Consider the following 18,542-nt stretch of genomic DNA (forward strand, 5'->3'; position numbering starts at 1 on the left):
GATCCAACATCTAATAACTTCAGGGTGTTAAAAATGCCAGCCACCTAAACCCACTACAAAAGTCACAGAAACACAACCAACTTTTTCTTGATTTTCTTAAAATAAATTATGAAATAAGGAATCTGAACAACAACAACAACAACAAAAAACAGCAAAACTTACTCATCATTTTGAAGACCAACGTATCTTGGACTCGGAACCAGCATGACTCTAACATTTTCCAATTTTCCTTTCACAATATGCATAAACTGATCAAGGTGGCTTGAAGGTGGTTTTGTGGTATATGTCAAAAAAGCATCATCAAAGTTAATACAAAGTGTTTGTGGCTGATAATGATTCCCAAACGCCAAGCGACCCTAAATTAAAAAGAAGACCCAATTGCATGTAATACACTGCTTATTGCATATATGTATATATAATTCACCTACAATAATACAGTTTAACCATCCCTATGCAAAGATTAGGGACCAAAATCTTGTCCATAATCTGTGCATAACTAAAATATAAAATATTGGAATTTTGTGCAAGGTAATATCCTATTATGTCAGTAACAGTTTCCCTGTTTTTGTGAGGCAGCATTAACTCTTAAGCAAAATGGCCAAATATCCCTATTAAAAGATGTATGGAAACAAACAGAAAAAAATGTGTAACACCCATTACCTAGCTTAATTACGTGATATTCTTGAAATCATTACAAGCCTAAGAAACAAGTCCTTCCCAAAACAGAGAACATAACTTTGTTTCTATGAGCACCAAAACTATTATAAATCATGATGGAAAACAAAAATTAAATAGAATGTAAAAGAAAAATGAGTCACAAGCCTGATTTTTATGAATGTATCAGGGACTTGTTTGACTTACCGTGCTCACATTGACTTTAATGACAGGAATAAGCGATCTCCATGAGGAAGAAGGGTCTTGAGATTCTGTTTTTACTTTAACACTACGGAAAAAATTGTTTTTATTATTTTCTCTTTTCTGCAGAAGAACTAACCAAGCTTTTTTTCTAGGTATCTGCAGTGCACAGCTCTTGGGGAATACTTCTTCCCATGAGGGTGCCTCCTCTCAAGGACCTGCTAGCAGCCGACAGACTCAGAGCCTGGAAACACGTGCAGTTACACTTTGGTGCTGGTGTATTGCGAGCTAACACAGGTAGAAAATAAACATGCCATGTTTTAACACAGAGCAAGTTAAATACATCTTCCTAAGGGGAACTTGGTTTGTTCTAAAAACACCTCAAATACTCCTTTTAAGTCTTTGGTGAAGGATCTGTCACTTCCCAAAGGGAGAAGTCCTTCATGCATATGTTGGTAGGGGTGTTAAAATAGAAGTATGAAGAGATTGGCTCGAAGGCGCAGCCCCTACCCAGATTCAGGACTGCCACAGCATGCTGCAAGCAGCCTACTACATAATTTAGTAACACATACTGGCCTGGCCAGCAGCATTGGAAGGATTCAAGTCTCATTAGAACGTCTCTCCTCCTGCCAATAAATCAGTGTGATGTGATTCTGCCCAAAAAGAGGCTTGTGATTGAATACCTGACACCACTACAAATAACCTAAATAGAGAAACACTGTACGTCCACACCATGTTTTATGGGGTACCCAGAAAGAGGAAAAAAATAATTAAGTTTATGCATCTACAGACACAATCACACACTGCTAAAAATGTGATGAAAATCAGCCTGAGCGTAAAGCTCAAAAACCATTTAGTCCTCCCAACACCATATGGATCCTCACATTTTGTCTATTCAGTGTCCTGAGGGACTGTTACTTCTACTGAGCAATGTCGTTATTATTCTGCAAGCATAATCCTTTTCAACACATCCTCCCTTTCTACGGAGTGCTTCAAATAAATTTTCCAACCTTTCTCTGATCATTAAGCAAGGGGTATTTGGTTTGTTCAATTGTGTTTTTTTTAATTGTTGTGGTAGAAAGTCTGAGGGAAGGAAAAATATTCAGACTGTCAGACCTGTCAATGCAATTTCTCTCTCCACTGTGCTTCAACCATTTGGCCTCCAGAGCATATGTTAACAAAACATTACCCAATTAGTTCAGCACTTCACAGAACAAAGCATCAACAAAATAGCAAAATGAATAATAATTTACCTTTCAAGATTGGCATGTGTTCTTTGCCTTCCGTTCACTTGTGCTTTTTCATCATCTTTCTTTGCTGGAATTATTGTGGGATCCAAGCCAAATAATTCTTGAAGTTGTCCATAAAGCTCAGAACGGTTGTACACGTGAAATTCAAAGTCATTCACCATGATATACAGTCTTGTTTCTGCCTTTGGATCTAAATGAACAGTAGGAAAAGAGTTCCAAATTCTACCCCAACATTTCCTTTACGTATTTACAGTTTTACAGATACGTACATTTTGCAAAAACTGTCTATGTGGTAGTTAACAGCTGCTGAACTACATATCAAGAAACAGAAAAAAACACACAAAATATTTATGCCATTCCAAGCAAATCAGTGAAACTTGGCAAGTAAAGCAGTTGTATACAAAACATAAAACCCGAAGGGAATTTCACCCTTTGGTCACAATGCAAAAATAAATCCAGAAAGGAGCTGCACAAAATGGTAAATGAGGGTTATTCAGTCTCATATATAAAACCAAAAAAAAAAAAAAAAATCACTTGACACACACCACTGAATCCTCAGTGCCAAACCGAGAAGCATCTTCGTTTTATAGAGAAACATAAAGCATAAATACGGAGAACTAACAAGAAGCATACTTATTTCATGCAGTCAGTCAACATTTTCATGAATTTAAGATTTTAACTGTAATATCAACTTGGCTCTTTAATACATAAAAATGAGTTTAACATCTGCTGGTTGCATATAGAGCTGTTTGTGACCTACTTTCACCTTGGATAGTATGACCTAATTACGTAGTTAATGTGAGGAAAATGCTCACACAACGTCCGCCTGATTACCTAGTTAAAAGAGTGCCCACTACACATTTACCCAAGAGATCTCAATTGCTTTAAAAGCTGATCTGGTCTTTCTAAGCCAAACACACTTTAGGTAACTGAAACATCAATGCTTATCACAGGAGTCACCAATCGGGGATGAAACTGAGGGCAACATTTCCCACAGACACTAGAAATGAGAAAGTCAGAGCTACCGCTGCTGTAGTCAGGGGCAAGAGAAGAAACCCAGCAGCCCATTGCGTTTGTGCCCAAGAGCCAATGTTTAGAGATCTCGACTTTACTTGTCAGAGAAAGGGACCAACAGGAACATCATGCAGCTCATCAAGGGGAAGTGCAAAGTCCTGCACCTGGGGAGGAATAATCCCGTACAGTACGTGCTAGGAGCCACTGAGAAGGAACGCCTTAGTGAGGCCTATGAGTACTTCAGGATCCTTCACTAGCCTTCTCTTAATAAATAACAACAAAAACCCAACTCTTCTAACACCCTTAAATATGTCAGAATGAAAACAGATTGAGGTCACATCATTTCTGTACCAGCAGGACCAAGTTTATCACCACTATTAACAACAAATTCCCATTCCTGCTCCATTTCTCATCATAGCACCACTCAGCACCTCAGGTGTAAAACTTCAAAACAAAAAAATAAAACAAAACACAAAAACATGAACTAATCACTACTGCTTACATTAACCCTTCACAAGATGTTACTTTTTCCAAGCAAAAATCTTAAAAGACTTAAGGTTTGTGTTTTTATAAGAATCTGGTGGCATTTTTAAATATTTAATAGGCCCGTTTCAGTCTATGCATTTTCCTATAGGAACATTTCATGTCTATTCTGTTTTTCCTTTTATGAGGTATCTGAAACAAAGGTATGCATCAGTAATGTCTAGCTACAACAGGTTTACCAATCACTTTGTGACAGCTGCAATAGTAATCCTCAAAGAAACCAGAGAAATCCTTAGCATGCAATTTACCAGCAGCCTTAGCGATTTGGTTAGGTATTTAGGTTGTGATGAAGCAGATTAAAAAGTATGGGGAAGAATATAATACAACGGGCTAAGAATTTTTGAAGATTTTAATTTTCCTTTTAAAAATGAAATAATCTCTGATAAATAGTTGCAATGTAAAGTAAGCAAGGCTATTTTTCCTAAGAGAAAGCAATTATTTAAGAGAGCACTTTATTCACATTACTTTGTTGTCAGACCTATAGACCTCTGACCTCCTCAATTACTTGGATTATTTGTCTGCTAATTATGCAGTCTTAAATGCCAGCAGAAATGGTTAAAGTTTTGGAACACCGCCAAGCAAAAACACCACCAAAGACAGACACAGCTATCCTTACTGCAATAAGTTCAATTCGTTTTTCATTCTGTAAGCCACTAGAGAAATATGTTTTAACTAGCAGACGGAAAAAATTCTATGAAAACCTGCTGGATGATAACCTGTGGTTACAAGAATGTAATTAACTTTAAGACTAGCTTCTACTTCCTGAACTAGTCTTCTTACAGTATAAAGAATTTGAATTATGTAATGTCTCGATCAAAAAAAATGTGGGAGACTTTTCCCAATTTATATCAATATTTTGAAAGGTGTCTCATATTTACCTGCATAACGTGTATGCAGTACTCTTACCACTGCTGAGCTGGTCCTGAAAAAGCTACAGCTGTATAAGCTTCCTGGCAAATCTAAGAGGCATCATGCCATCAGAGGCCATTCCAAGGGAGAGAGGCATAGCAAGGGGAAAGAAGGCCCTCCAAAGTTCAGTCGCCTTCTCAATTAGTGCCCTCCTCAAGCGGCATACAAATGCCACTTCTGGACCTCCTTGAATTAGCAATGGAACTGTGACACTTGAGAAGTCAAGAGAGGCAGCCCTTGAGACACTCATCCAACTAGATTCTAATCCTATAAATGTCTAAGCACACATCACAAGGTTATTTATGTTTTCTCAAAGTGTTTTCTGCAGATACAATTAATCTCTTGTATCCAGTGTTATGCCTCCTTCTTCAGCCATAGATAAGGAAGAAAAATAAGTGAGTTTTTCCCCACTTCTGCACTTCTATGACCACAGATGTCATCAAGACACAGGGTTATCAAATAGTAAAGAATATCCCTTATTGTAACACTTCTGCTGAAATACTGACAAAACAGCAGAACTTGAAAACTAAAATCAAGTTTCAGAACCTCAGAAGTCTCTATTTGTCATGGTTATAAACTTCAATACCGAGTCAATTATGCTTAGACTACAGCTAATGAAGTCTACTATTAAGATTAATAGCGTTGTCTTGAGAAGGCCTTGAGTCCCTGACTATAAATCCTTTATTTATTTCATTGTGTTGTTCTAATCCACTAATGTAGGTGAACCGGTTAAAAGAACTCATACCTTCCAATTTTTCGATGTACTTCGGGTACATAATAACAATTGAACTACATGCACGCAATTGTGCAAAGGAAATATTTTTGTGTAGACTACCCGTAAACTTAATTTAAAATTTTAAGCTTTTTTGAGATGCCTACCATGCTGCTTCTGCTTAGGGTTGTACATCTTCCACCAGCGAAATATGATAAATCCGTCCTGGATTCTAAGTTAAATAAATTAGATAAAACAGAAGTTAAAATATTAATAATCCAAAATCCTCTGTGTAGCTGCATGATGTTCTGCCTTACGCACTGCAGAGATCTGCAATTTCAACAGTGTACAAGCAACAGTAAAGCACAGAGAAATGTGAGTCTCATAGTACAGTGTTATACAATTACCACATTAGCTGAACTTGTATAGAACCCTATATCCATTGTCTACTTCAGGTGGTACAACTTTTACGATAGGAATCAAAGTTATAAGCTATTTGCTAATTAGCAGTTCATGAAACAAATTATTCTCGCTTCCAGGCTACAAATGCAAAACTATTTGGCCCAAGCAAATCTTCAAGACTTAAGCACAGAAGCGTGGACTGAAAGCCATTAATTAAAAACAGTTCTCCTTTAAACTCTAAAATGTTTTCTTTTACACGTATTAAGGGCCACTAGAATCTTATTCAGTACTCACTCACAATTGATAATGCTCAAACAGCAAATCAGCTAACAAAACGTGCATCTCTAAGAACGTCAAAACACTTTCATCAAAATAGTTTATTTTTAACATTTATGAGTGTACGTACTACTCATTTGTAAAATGGCACTTGGATGTGTTACTTCGATATACACATTTCCTGTATTTAATATCAGTATTTAGAACAGTGACTCCCTTGGAAATCTGTACCTGATAGACATGTCTTCTGTGATGAAATAGATTTCCCGAACCATGACTTTTCCAGACAGCACAGAGAACGAAAAGGAACCTAATTTGAGAGAATTTACAGGGTGTTAGTCTGAAATTGTTGATATTTTAACTTCTGAACAGGAAGAATACAGTGGTCAATTATCTGATATGTGTTTACTTGGTATCTTGAGCTTCAAAAACACATTGACATTCAGAGGAGAAGGGAAGTCAGAGATTCAGAACACACGCGACAAGTACAGGGCTCTAAGAGGTTTGGCATCATCCAAGAACACAACGGACCATCTGAGAAACACGAGTCACTCAGGAACACCCAAGTACCTCACAAAACTCGTAAGACAATTTAGGAAAGCTATTTTGAATAATTTTCCTATCAAGCTATTGTATGCAAGAACTATGTTAGAGAAATAAAGATTCCTGATTGAAGAATTTTTCAAATTTTAAATAGCTATCAAGTTTTCAGTGCAATTGCTTGGACAAATTGTGTTTACAGCAGGAAGGAATTAATAAGTATGAAAAGATCAGCAGGTAGTGCAATAGCCCATAATTTTCCTAACGCTTTTCATTTCACTCACAAACAGTTAAGTAAACCATGATTTGTTAAAGCAAAAAACCACCATTAATCGATTGAAGCCAAGCTGTTAATCATGGGATTTAATTCATGTTATGTTCTTCTTACTGATTAAGTTGATAAAAAACACCATATATTTGGCTAGCTACGTCCAGCTGTCTTTACTTAATAGCAATTTCACATAGACATTATAATAAAAGCCTATAGATCAAGTGTAGCAGCCAGTACGATTTTCAGCTATATTGCTGTTCAAAAAGCTGGATTTCAAGATAGTTTGGATTACAGTTCTTAAATTCTTGAGGACATATGTAAATTAATACAGGGGCCTCTTTGGTAGGTGGGTATGGCAGAGGTTGTGGTTTTTGGTTGTTTGTTTTAAAGTTATCACTCCATTTATGATCAATAGTTGCAGAAAAAGTCCAGAAGTAAAGTAGTAGCCATTCTGGAAAGCAGAGAGAGGAAGGCATGGAAGAATAAATGAAAGTCAGAAGTGCAGTCAGAGTGAGGTTGTGGGATACAGCCCTCTGTGACTCAACATCAGATATTTTTGTAATGTGGGTGAGTGCCCAAGTGATTTGTACTGACCTGTTTTATTCAAAAGTGTTTTAAAGTTATAAAAAAAGAAAAAAAAAAAGTTAATGGATTTTGATGGAAATGTTCTAGCCAGTATAAATTCAACTTATCACATTCCCGGTATGGACTAACATCATTAGTTGTTCTGACAGCTTATTTAGAAAGCAAGGACACTGCTATAACAAGGAGCCAAGCCTTGAGACTCCACCATGCTCCTCTGAGCCCAACCAAACAGTTTCTCTGCCTGCTTCAGATGCCATATAACCAGCCCCAGAGGTGTGGGGGAGTGGGAAGCTGTGCTCCTGGACACCAAATCACCAGGCAAAGTCAAGCGGCTCAAGTAGGCTCCTTGGGGCCAACCTTCACCTTTTAGGAGGTGGACCGTTATGATATAGGGCTTTGAAAAAGGTAATGGGAAACGTACAGGCTTTACATACAGAAGTATAAAGACTAAACAGAAAAAAGTACACCTGACAGTAAAAATCCATCAAGTGAACTTTAATACAAAACAATTAGACATCAATGAAAAAGAGGGTGTTTTCCTACCTACACCAGAAATCATTTCCTGAAGCATGTCATTGAACTTGTTTCCTTCTTAAATTAAAACCATACTGATAACTTCCAAATTACTGTAACAAGGGAACATGGAGTTTACCTCCACTTGGTTTTCAGCAAATCAAGAGTATAATTAAAAGCAGTAGGTAAAAGCAACAGCATTACAGCAATCGTAACTTACCAATATGGATGTAGCCATGCTTATATAGCCTGTTAAGAACCAATGTTAAAATGAGTCCAATGTTCCGGGAATTATAATAAGTTAGGTAGATAATCCATCCACAAGACAATATTGTTGCTGTTGAAAGATTAAAATGAATTAAAATATTTTTAAAGCATTCTGACCCAGATAAAAGCCTTACCTATTAAGACTATAAAACCCTTACCTATTAAAACTATAAAGCATAATGTTCTTCCCACTCTCCAAAAAAAAAAAAAAAAAAAAAAACTGATGGGGCATTTTAATGTGTGTTTCCAGAAAGAGGGTATGAGAAAGGTGTGAAAAGGGGAAAAAAGCAAAATGCAAAGTTCAGAAAAGTATAGTCTGTTATTCCCCAATTTGAAAAACTGGCCTATTGAGGGCAGGCAACAGGTACCATACGTTTCACTGTCATCTCCTATCACCCAAGCTGATAAATTTCACAGATCAAATCATAGCAAGCATTATACCACACAATCATTTTATTTCAAAATACCTGAAGAAAATATGATCTACAGAAGTCAAATTACATTCCTTCTCCATCCTTTTCCAAACCATGAACTGTAACTTAAATTTCCTGAACACAGAAAATTTTACTCTCACACCTGAAACTATTTCCTAAGCTGCTGGACCCTGAGAGAAACAGACCAGTCTTTGGGATAGCAGAAATCTGTCAGCAGTTTGAACACGGAATTTGATGGGGGTAGGGGGGAAGAGGAAAAAGCAATCTAGTGAAAAACATGCTAAAAAAAAAAAAAAAAAAGAATTAGGTCTGCTAATCCCCAAAGTAATTTTCACTTTAGTTGATTAAGAGCTGGTAACCTATTTCTAACTACAAGGGTTCTCAAAGATTCCAGAAGGACAAACCCAAAAGCAATGGGGCTGCCAGGGAATGGACTACTTCTAACTCTCACTCTATAAATTATCAACCTGCTAGTCCAGAGCAGAATAGGGAATAATGCAATTTTTGTATTTAAGGTACCTCTGTTCATTATATTAACTGACCTTTATAACAAAAGTTTTCCTTTTATATATATTTTATACTTAAAAACTCAGATTTATTGTGCTTTTTATGGGAAAACTGAAGTGCAGAAAAACATACAGGTATGATGTCTTCACTCTGCAGAGATTTCAGGTAATTAATAAAAAATTTACAAAAACAACCTGTCCATTTACTAGACCTTAAAATTTTTGCAGTCATCTGTTCCACCACAGTGCCTGCACTTTGTTGAAAGATGAGGAAGAAAAGGGAGAAGAGAAAGACTTGTATGACTTTGTCTTTTCGTTACTGGAAAATGGATCCAGTCTGATCAAAATTGAAGTAGCACATACACCTGGGCAAGTAAGCTGCTTGCCATGTAAAACAAATCAAATCTTAGGTCAAAGCTCTGCACGGGTGGTGATTCCACAGGAACAAGGCATGGAGGGTTAAAACTAAACTCCAGAAAAGAAAGTGCTGTTGGCATTCAGAGAAGGCATACTGCAAGGGCAGCATTTACCTCACCTTGCTTTTAGATGAGTAAGCTGCTCTATCAGTGAAGGAGAAAGGTGGCATGACTCACACTCAAAGGGTCTCATTCCAGTCGTAAAACTTAATTTGAGATTAAAGTTCATCTAGGCACTAAACCTAAAGCCAAGAAGGTCTCCTCTCAAGGTGACATTCTGAAGAAAATCAGCAAACTAATACACTTTCCAGGCACCACGGTCCTATCCACTGCCTATATAACTCGTCTCACATCTGCCCCAAATTTCACCCCTTTTTTTTTTCCCCACTCACCAAATTTGGTCTCCACTACTAAATGACAGATCCTATAAACTCTATTAATCTCATTATTATATTCCTTGATTTTAAAAGCCTCTTCACTGCAATTACATTTTTGGAAATTACATTTGAAACATTTTACTACATGTGATTTTTCTTAAACAGATTGTTCTAGAATTGCGCAACAACTCTTTGAAGAGCATGTTCATTTCTGAAATTCACCACCTCTTACTTGAATCAATATTTAGCTGTTTCAGGATTAAACAGAAGATAAACTGTTGACGTCTTTTTTTGTTCTCTTATAACGGGATGCCATAGGTCAGCAGATGAAAGCAGGGAAGGACCGACTGGTTGAAACTGGGTCAAGATTAATAAACATTACTTTAATGCCTTTGTAACCAAACTTCATAATAACAGGAGGCTACCCAAAATTTTCTGTTTGTGTCCTTGTTTTTAGAATACCAGGCACCTTCTTACGAATGAAGAGATCAGCAGCTCCCCAAAACTGCGTAGATGTACATAGATCGATCTGCCCTTAGAAAAAGGGAACAGACTAGATTATGTCTTGAAGTTCCACCCACTCTTCCTTGGAACATAAATTTGTAAGTTTAATATGTTCAAGCAAATAAGAAAGCTAAGCAAAGCCTTTGGTTTGATTTATAGTTGTTAAATGGAATTGCTTATGTCCTACATACTTCCCGAGTAGTATTACTAATTGTTTGTTCTGTGAATCCAGTGCAGAAAGTGAAAACCAGAGGAAGAAAAAAAAATCTGCAGACTGCCATTTGACACTTTTATTCTTTGGTGAAAGACCTGAACATCCCTAGGTCTTAATTCAAAGCATCTGGAGACAGAATTTGCAGATCTGTTCCATGTCCTTTCCATATTTTATCACGAGCAACTACTGGCATGGTGACTTCTCTTATTTTCATCTGGATTACACTTAAACTTTACGTTGAGAGCAAATTTTCCACTTCATTGTATTAAAAGTGAAAATGAATAATATTCTGGAAGCAGCCTAAGCTATCTGCCTATATCCATTTCATTCAACTTGGCCCACTGAAAAATAATTGCAGTGCACCAATAGCCAACACATACGCACCCAATTCCCAAAAGTCAAAAATGAAACTTTTTCTGCTTTTTTCTCTGCCGCCCTTTGCTCTGGGTCCAGGAATCAAGGCTGAAAAGCAGGTATTACCTATTCTTGGAAAAGTCTCAATTCAACACACGTCTAAAGCTTTCATCCAGACCTGAATGTAACTCAATCGTTATTTTGCTCTCCCTGCCCCAGTTGTTTACATTTTCAGGAAATAAGAGTTCGTACACACAAATATAAACAACAGCACCACCAACAACACCAGTGTTATGAAGACTAACGTAAGTCTAACTAAAGAACATTTACAAAAACTACCTATAACTGAGAACCCTATCCTTAAAGGCTTATTGTGACACACAATTTGGTGTAAAAGTTATGTCATTGAACGCAAGTGCCTTTGGTATCATGATTCAAAGGATGCATACTGTATTAAATATCTGTAGAGTGAAGTTACTGTATCTGCCTGTCGTGTGCTACAATGCCAATCCTGTTATTGCATTACAGTTAATCAACAGCTTATTCTGGTGTTAGAAAAAACTTACTTTGCAGAGAGTTCTCACTGAGCTCTTATTTTGCAGAGCAGCAGTTGTACAGCATCATCCTTTGCACACTGGACTTCACTCCCAAGGGTCCCAGCAATATTAGTATTGGAAACAATACTGTATTTTCTTTCTGAATTACTTAAATAGCATTGTCGTACATCACTAAGCAGTTATATGGCAAGTAAAAATCTGTTTTCAATGCTTTGATGTCTTTTGGCAAGAAATTCTCTATTGGTATAACAACGTTTTGAGAAGCGTGTTTAAAAGTACACACAAACAAAAAAACAACACTTACCCAAAACAGAATAAATTCACCTTACCTACTAACAGCCAAACAACATTGGAGTCATGTTCTGTTAGGAAGTCCTCCAACTGTGTGATACTTGGGACAAAACTATCATTTTTCCTTTGATCCATTGCTAAACTGTTGTTGTGTCAGCACCTATAGAACTGAAGGGAAAAAAAAAAAGAGTAATAAGCACAGTACCGCGTGGAGAACTTTAGGAATGTTTAACGTGGTGTAACAGTCTGCTTCAAACAAATATGAATACATTTTATTCCTTTAATAGCATCTTTATGATTCTCAGCTACCCTTTTTTTCTCCTCTAGAGCAGAACTGTTTCCACCCAGAGCAGAACACTCCTATCTGCTGAAACGAAGTTTCCAGGCACGTGCTTCCCTAAAACAGAGTGCAGATCAACAAAATCCCAGACTATGCTCTCTAAATTTAGTACTCTGACTGCCCTATACAGCATATAATAGCAAACAAGTTTAAAAGGCTGTTGTACCATAGCACTAAGTTAAAAGGCAACTGAACATAGAAGTAAAATTGTTAAACATTCTAAAAATGTAACACGAGACTAAGTGCACACTGTGTTCACTTAGTAGAGGTTTGTTCCATAAGATGTTCCTGTCAGAGAAGCATTAATTGCAGTTTATTTCAAGATAATTGCTCTATTGCACTTGTGCATTAAGAATCTCTCGACTCAGTGCTGTAACTTAATCCCCCAGTAACTTATGTCTTTTATACCACTTACTTCTTACATGCAGAATGGCAAACAGATCATTTGAAAACAAAAAGGACACATGCTATTTCTTGCAAAGATGAACCACTCCCTAAAGGTCATTTCTGTTCAAACCTCTGTTCATGTACCATTACATTTCTTAACCAACTGCGTAATTCCTGTTTTTTCCCCCCGAGTGCTTACATATGAACTTTTCTCCTCATTTTAACGGGTGACACTGGAGTGAAAAGGCGGCAGTTCTTCGTACCAACAAAGGGGCAAAAGTCCTAGCCCAGGACAACGATTCAGAAGTTCGGGTTTTAATTCCTAAGGGAACAGAGACCTATGGAAGTATTTGTTCACGTCTGATGGTTTCTTTAAGCAACTAAGTAAGGAAACCTGATTTCACAGAATCACAGAATCATCTAGGTTGGAAGAGACCTCCAAGCTCATCTAGTCCATTTGTTTCTGTAGGTGAGGAAAGCAGTACATAAATATCTCAGAATCTGGGGGCTGCAGACTGTTTATGGATACATGCAGATGCCCAAGAGTTGAAAGGTAATTAAACCTGTTACAAAGCTTTCATTCCCCATTTGTGAACTGCACTAAACCAATGTTTAATTCACACACACACACAAAAAAAAAAAAGTTCAATCCCTCGTCTTGAAGCCGTCCCAGAGCAGTACAGCTCGCTCAGCAGAGCAGCAGCGGCCACGCGGCTCTCTGACCACGCACCCTCTCCCCAAGCAAGTGCCTATACGGCCACACTTGTGCACGCAGTAAAACTCAGGGATGAAAAATTCAGCTGCCTTCAGGTATCGCTGCTTAACGCAGCACAAGGTTGCCCTCAGGCATTGCTGCTTGAGGCAGCTCTGGGGCTTTGCTCCAGCACCGCCATCCCGCACCCCACAGCCACTTCCTCACACGCTGGGGCCAGCGGCGCAGACCCCTGCACTCCTGGAAGGCAAGGATCACGGGTGGTGCACGGCCAGGCAACCTTCAAGAGCAATGAAATATTTCCATAACCTCTTAATCCGGCGTGCCCATTAATTCCCTTGCTTCGTGATGGATTTGCATCAGCTTATAAAAACTGGCTACATCATGTCACTGTTACACGGAGCGCAGAAACCCAGTCCTTCTGATCTCACGCGCTTATTCAAAACATGCACAAATCATCTCGCAAGTGGGTTATATTAATTGTGATTAACAGGGAGTAGCTCAATTCTGTAACATTCATAATCATCCGGCACTATTTTACTTGCATTACTTTCATTTGAAGTTTTCTCCCTTGGACATCATCTGTCAAGCCTTCTTACAGGGAGATCATTCTGCTTTGTTTCTTTTTTTTTTTCTTTTCCTTTTCCTCCCCTTTTTCTTTTTTTAAACACCTTCCAGCTCTGGCAGCCTGTCTGGCTGTCAGCCTTCAACCCTCAAACAAATCCAGGTAGGTTTCGTTTCCTTTCCTTGTGAAGTCTCTGACGCTCTCCATCAGATGGGGAACACAAAACGAAATGTCATCGACAAGATCTTGGGTTTTGAGCAGCATAAACATTTAGCTTAGTGATATGGTTTAGTGGGGGCCTTGTTAGCGTTAGGTCTGAGGTTGGACTCGGTGATCTTGGATCCCTTCCAACCTAGATGATTCTGTGATAACATTTCTGAAATGTCACTATTTCTAAGTGTTAGCAAAGGAACTAATATTTATCCAGGTTTTCCTGTAATAAATAAATCCACGCCATCTCTCACTGTTGTAACTTGAGAACAAAACATGGAAGAGAAGCTGAAAAAAACTTGCCTTTAATGCATTTGTCTGTCCTGCATCTGGGTAAGTAGTACCTCAAATTAGGAGCCTGTGTTTTGAAGTAAAACAAGTACAGTCCCACTAACAAGCACTAGCAATTTGCTCCCTACCTCTTCTGATGAGAGAGAATAGAATGGGGGGGAAAGATGAGGAAAGTACTAAACAAAACACTAAACAAACTACAAAAGAAAAACCACCAAAAGAAAAACCATTCATTGCCTCCAGGAGTGGTGACAAAGCAGCCGCCATGGCAGCTCCCCTACCAGCAGGACTAAGCAGCATGACACACACATGTTTTTTAAGAATAAGTCCTTGTTTTAAAGGGATGTTACAATGGCAAATTAAATTATGTAATGGTACCGTGATTTGCTTTAAGACATTCACAATACCCTAATAAAAAACCCACATGCCAGCTTGTATTACAAAGTAGATGATGCTCCGCAGGCAGCCTCTAGGAGCTTTTAACCTGGGAATGGCAGAGGAACCAGGGAAACTGAGACACCAAGCTGTCAGCACAACAGGGAGAATTTGTTTCTTCCATTCAAGAGAAAAATCAAACCCTCCTTTTGTGATCAAGACCACTGTGGAAGTGTTGTCAAGTGGTCAGGATCACCTTAGTGAACAACACTAACAACCCTAAGAAAGCAACTTGTGATTTTCCTAGACATTTATCTATTCCTAATAAATTTCCTAAGAAATTATCATCAAAATTCTTATCAATTTAGGAAATTACATGTTTCCTAAGATACTTCCTAAGAAATAAGCTATTGTTAAACAACACTAAGGCAGGAAATTGAATGTTGTTATGGCTCTGTAGGACTGTGGCAAGACGAGACCGCAAGCGATGGGATGCTGATATTGGCCTGCTGAAACAAAGACTGCGTTCATCGCTTTTTGCCATCACTAGCCCAACCATAAGATGGGTATCCTTGGAAGTTTTCTGGAATATTTTTGCTATTCACACGCAAATGAACAAGGGAATCCCGCATCAGACAACGTTTGCAAGTTTTGGAGCTCCACCACGGATCCTTTGAGGCCCCGGCCCGCTGATGGCACCCCCTGCCCTCAACTGAGGCACCTGAGAAGGAGGAGGAAGAGGATGGGAGCGTAAGTTTCCAGAAACAGGCAGCACTACCACCTGCACTGGATGCACATGTGTCTCAGAGGACACAAGTGCTTAATCCATTTTGATTATGAAGCAACTGCACCTCTAAGACTTAGGGCAACAGACAGCCGCTGCAGGCAGAGACTTCAGCAGGACAAGCTACCGATGTCGTCCTTGGGCATTTACATGGCGTGGAGGATGCAGAGGCAGGATCAGCAGCATTAGGAGGCAGAGATGCAGCCTTTCCAGGACAACCATGAGCTACTTTCCATTGACAGTCCTGCTCCTACCTGCCTCCACCCTCCGTGCCCTCTGCATTGTGCACGTGGCCCAGCTATCTGCACACATCCTTCCTCCGTTATGCTCACCCCAAGGGCAAAACTCCTTTGCAGTCCACAGAATCATCTAGGTTGGAAGAGACCTCCAAGATCACCGAGTCCAACCTCTGACCTAACACTAACAAGTCCTCCACTAAACCATATCACTAAGCTCTACATCTAAACGTCTTTTAAAGACCTCCAGGGATGGCGACTCAACCACTTCCCTGGGCAGCCTATTCCAGTGCCTCACAACCCTTTCGGTAAAGAAGTTCTTCCTAATATCCAACCTAAACCTCCCCTGGCGCAACTTTAGCCCATTCCCCCTCGTCCTGTCACCAGGCACGTGGGAGAATAGACCAACCCCCACCTCGCTACAGCCTCCTTTAAGGTACCTGTAGAGAGCGACAAGGTCGCCCCTGAGCCTCCTCTTCTCCAGGCTGAACAAACCCAGCTCCCTCAGCCGCTCCTCGTATGACTTGTTCTCCAGACCCCACACCAAGCCTGGCCGGGAGCTGCCCCACCGGTCTATCTCCTGCTCACACTCGCTGATAGCCCTCAACCTCTCCACCTCCCCCTTGAGCTCCGCCACCAGGCTGAGCAGGTCGTCCACCTGCTCACACCTCACACACGCGGTGTCTCTGCCACCCTCAGAGGGCAGCAACAGAACGCTGACTGGGCACTCTGCAGGGACACTGACTGGTGGCTTGGTGTGCCTGCGGTTTCAAAGCAAGCTGCCAGCGTGTTCTTCTGAAGGAACAGCACACTTGACAAGTCTTAGGGGAGTACTCTGGAAAGCACGAGAGTGGATGGGAAGCTGACCCTTACCAGCCCTGCCAGTACCAGACAGAGCACATATCAGTGGGAAAGAGAAACCCAGAAATCCACATGCATCTCTGCATTTTTTACAGTATGTTCTCAAAGTCTCTACTGTTTTGTGATGATGATCCCCAAAAACAAGCCAGAATATGGTCCAAAACTATAATGACCCCCCCCCCCTTTTTTTAAAAACATCTTTACTATTCCAAATGTCACTTGTGGCTTGCATCAGCTGCCTGGTGTGCTACACACAGAAAGTTGTGTGACTTCTCCTGAGAGGAAGAAAGGAGAAGCACGGGATTTCGGGGCACTGCAGTGACAGAATCACACCACTCATTTATTTTCACATCAGTCCTTTAAGGTGTTGTGTAGTCACCCTTCTGCAAATGAGAACGAGGAGAGAGAGGAGGCCCAGCCCTCGGTTTGTGATGCCCACACAAAATACTTGGGGCCTGCTTTCCAGGTGCATGTTTAGATTGAATTGAAGATGTGAGGGTTCGATGTTACCTAGACTTGCTCCTCCCGGTCAGACAGGCATTCTTTAGAGGAGAAACACACACTTAACAGAAAATGTACAAGTTTTAATTACTTGAGTCATGTATTATTCAAATTTTATCAGTACTAAAAGGATGTAATTGATGGAAACTGAGGGAAGTCATCTGACAGTCCTGGGGGATGTGCTTTATTTCCAGCCTGCTCCCAGTATTCCAACCTGGACCAGGCTCTCAGCAAACACTCCATTCCCGAAAAAGCCACTCACTCAGAAGTACCTGCATCAAGCCTTTATAAATATATTTCAGTTACATCAAATACATAAACTAGTGTTAACTTCAGCATGAAGTGCTAACACTGAGCCTGAGGAAAAAAAAAAAAACCCTGCTAGAACAAAACAAAAGTTACAGAAAGCACGCACGTATAAAAGGGTTGACCCCCCAAAAAAATAAAATAGAAGCCCATCCAAAAGGTGGATGGTCAACACAAAAAACCACTGCAGATCCCGTCTCATACTTTGGCTTCATTCAGGCGGCTGGCTGGACAAAGCCCCCAGCACGTGAGCTCTGCAGGGGCAGGGGAGCAAGATGAGGAGCCGGCGGACCCGCTGCTGACAGAGGCCTTCCAGCATCCTCTCCGCCTGGCGGAGAGCTGAAGCCAAGGGAACAGCAACGCGGCCGCAAGGGCTCTGTCCTACACCTGCAACTGAAGATGAAAGCAACAGGTATTTTACTTGGTGCCTGGGAACGTCAGAGTAATACCGGTCTCAGGCTGATAGAAAAGGAGAGGAAAAAAGGAAATGTCTTTTTAATCCCATCCTTTGGAATACTCCTTTTTTCTGGCACACCTTGCAGAGATGGCTGACTAAAACAGTATCCAAAGATGTGAACAAAAACTAACATTTCGTAAGGCTGAGGAAAAAAAACTTCTATACGGTTATGAAGCAAGTAGTGATGTAAAGGATGCTGCCAATCCCCTTACTATTATGACTGGAATTTATGGGGGAAATAAATGGGAGTTAAAGTTTATCAGGGACATTCCTCAGATCTTCAGTTCAGAGAAATCAGGTGTTTACCAAGTATTTGTTAATTGGAAAGCAAAGCAAAATCTGCTCTCTAAAATAATGTCCACATTTAATTCCTTAAAAGTTAACTTCCAGTCGGAGGGCACAACTCCCAGTTTCTGCAGCATTTACAAGACAGCAGAGCTGCAATTGCGCCCAAGACATAAGATTAAACCAGAGGAGGTAAATTCCCCTAGTCTAAATAAATGAACTTAGGAAACACACACGGATGCTTCACATCTCCACTAAGGGAGCCATGCCCACAAGAGGTCCTTAAGGCAAAGAAATGGCGTTTCCATGTCCTACCCGCTTCGTCACTTTCTTTTAAAGGGTCTCCAGCAAGAGCTGGTACCAAGTCAGAGCCTCACGTAATTCAGCGATGTTCAACAGCAGTCTCACAAATGCAAACATAACTCAGCTGAACTTCCCTCTG

At 39.8% G+C, this 18,542-nt stretch overlaps 1 protein-coding gene across 19 annotated transcripts in view; it reads right to left on the bottom strand.

The window, feature by feature from the left end:
• The window catches only part of KIAA1109 (KIAA1109 ortholog), a 115,954-nt gene that overhangs the window by 95,576 nt on the left and 1,836 nt on the right, over positions 1 to 18,542 (bottom strand). For 18 of the 19 annotated variants that reach the window (XM_040556278.1, XM_040556294.1, XM_040556293.1 and 15 more), the window contains exons 2-8: positions 11,829 to 11,958; positions 8,091 to 8,207; positions 6,193 to 6,271; positions 5,451 to 5,515; positions 2,109 to 2,295; positions 862 to 943; positions 163 to 356 (exon numbers count right to left, since the gene is read on the bottom strand). In XM_040556278.1, coding sequence (XP_040412212.1) covers positions 163 to 356; positions 862 to 943; positions 2,109 to 2,295; positions 5,451 to 5,515; positions 6,193 to 6,271; positions 8,091 to 8,207; positions 11,829 to 11,925 — 821 coding nt within the window. In that variant the 5' untranslated portion in view covers positions 11,926 to 11,958. Of the gene's footprint in view, positions 1 to 162; positions 357 to 861; positions 944 to 2,108; positions 2,296 to 5,450; positions 5,516 to 6,192; positions 6,272 to 8,090; positions 8,208 to 11,828; positions 11,959 to 12,716; positions 12,835 to 18,542 lie in introns of those variants that run through there. The other variant, XM_040556276.1, reaches the window with a different exon arrangement.

The sequence above is a fragment of the Cygnus olor genome, chromosome 4 (genome assembly GCF_009769625.2).
Source record: "Cygnus olor isolate bCygOlo1 chromosome 4, bCygOlo1.pri.v2, whole genome shotgun sequence".
Classification (NCBI taxonomy): domain Eukaryota; kingdom Metazoa; phylum Chordata; class Aves; order Anseriformes; family Anatidae; genus Cygnus; species Cygnus olor.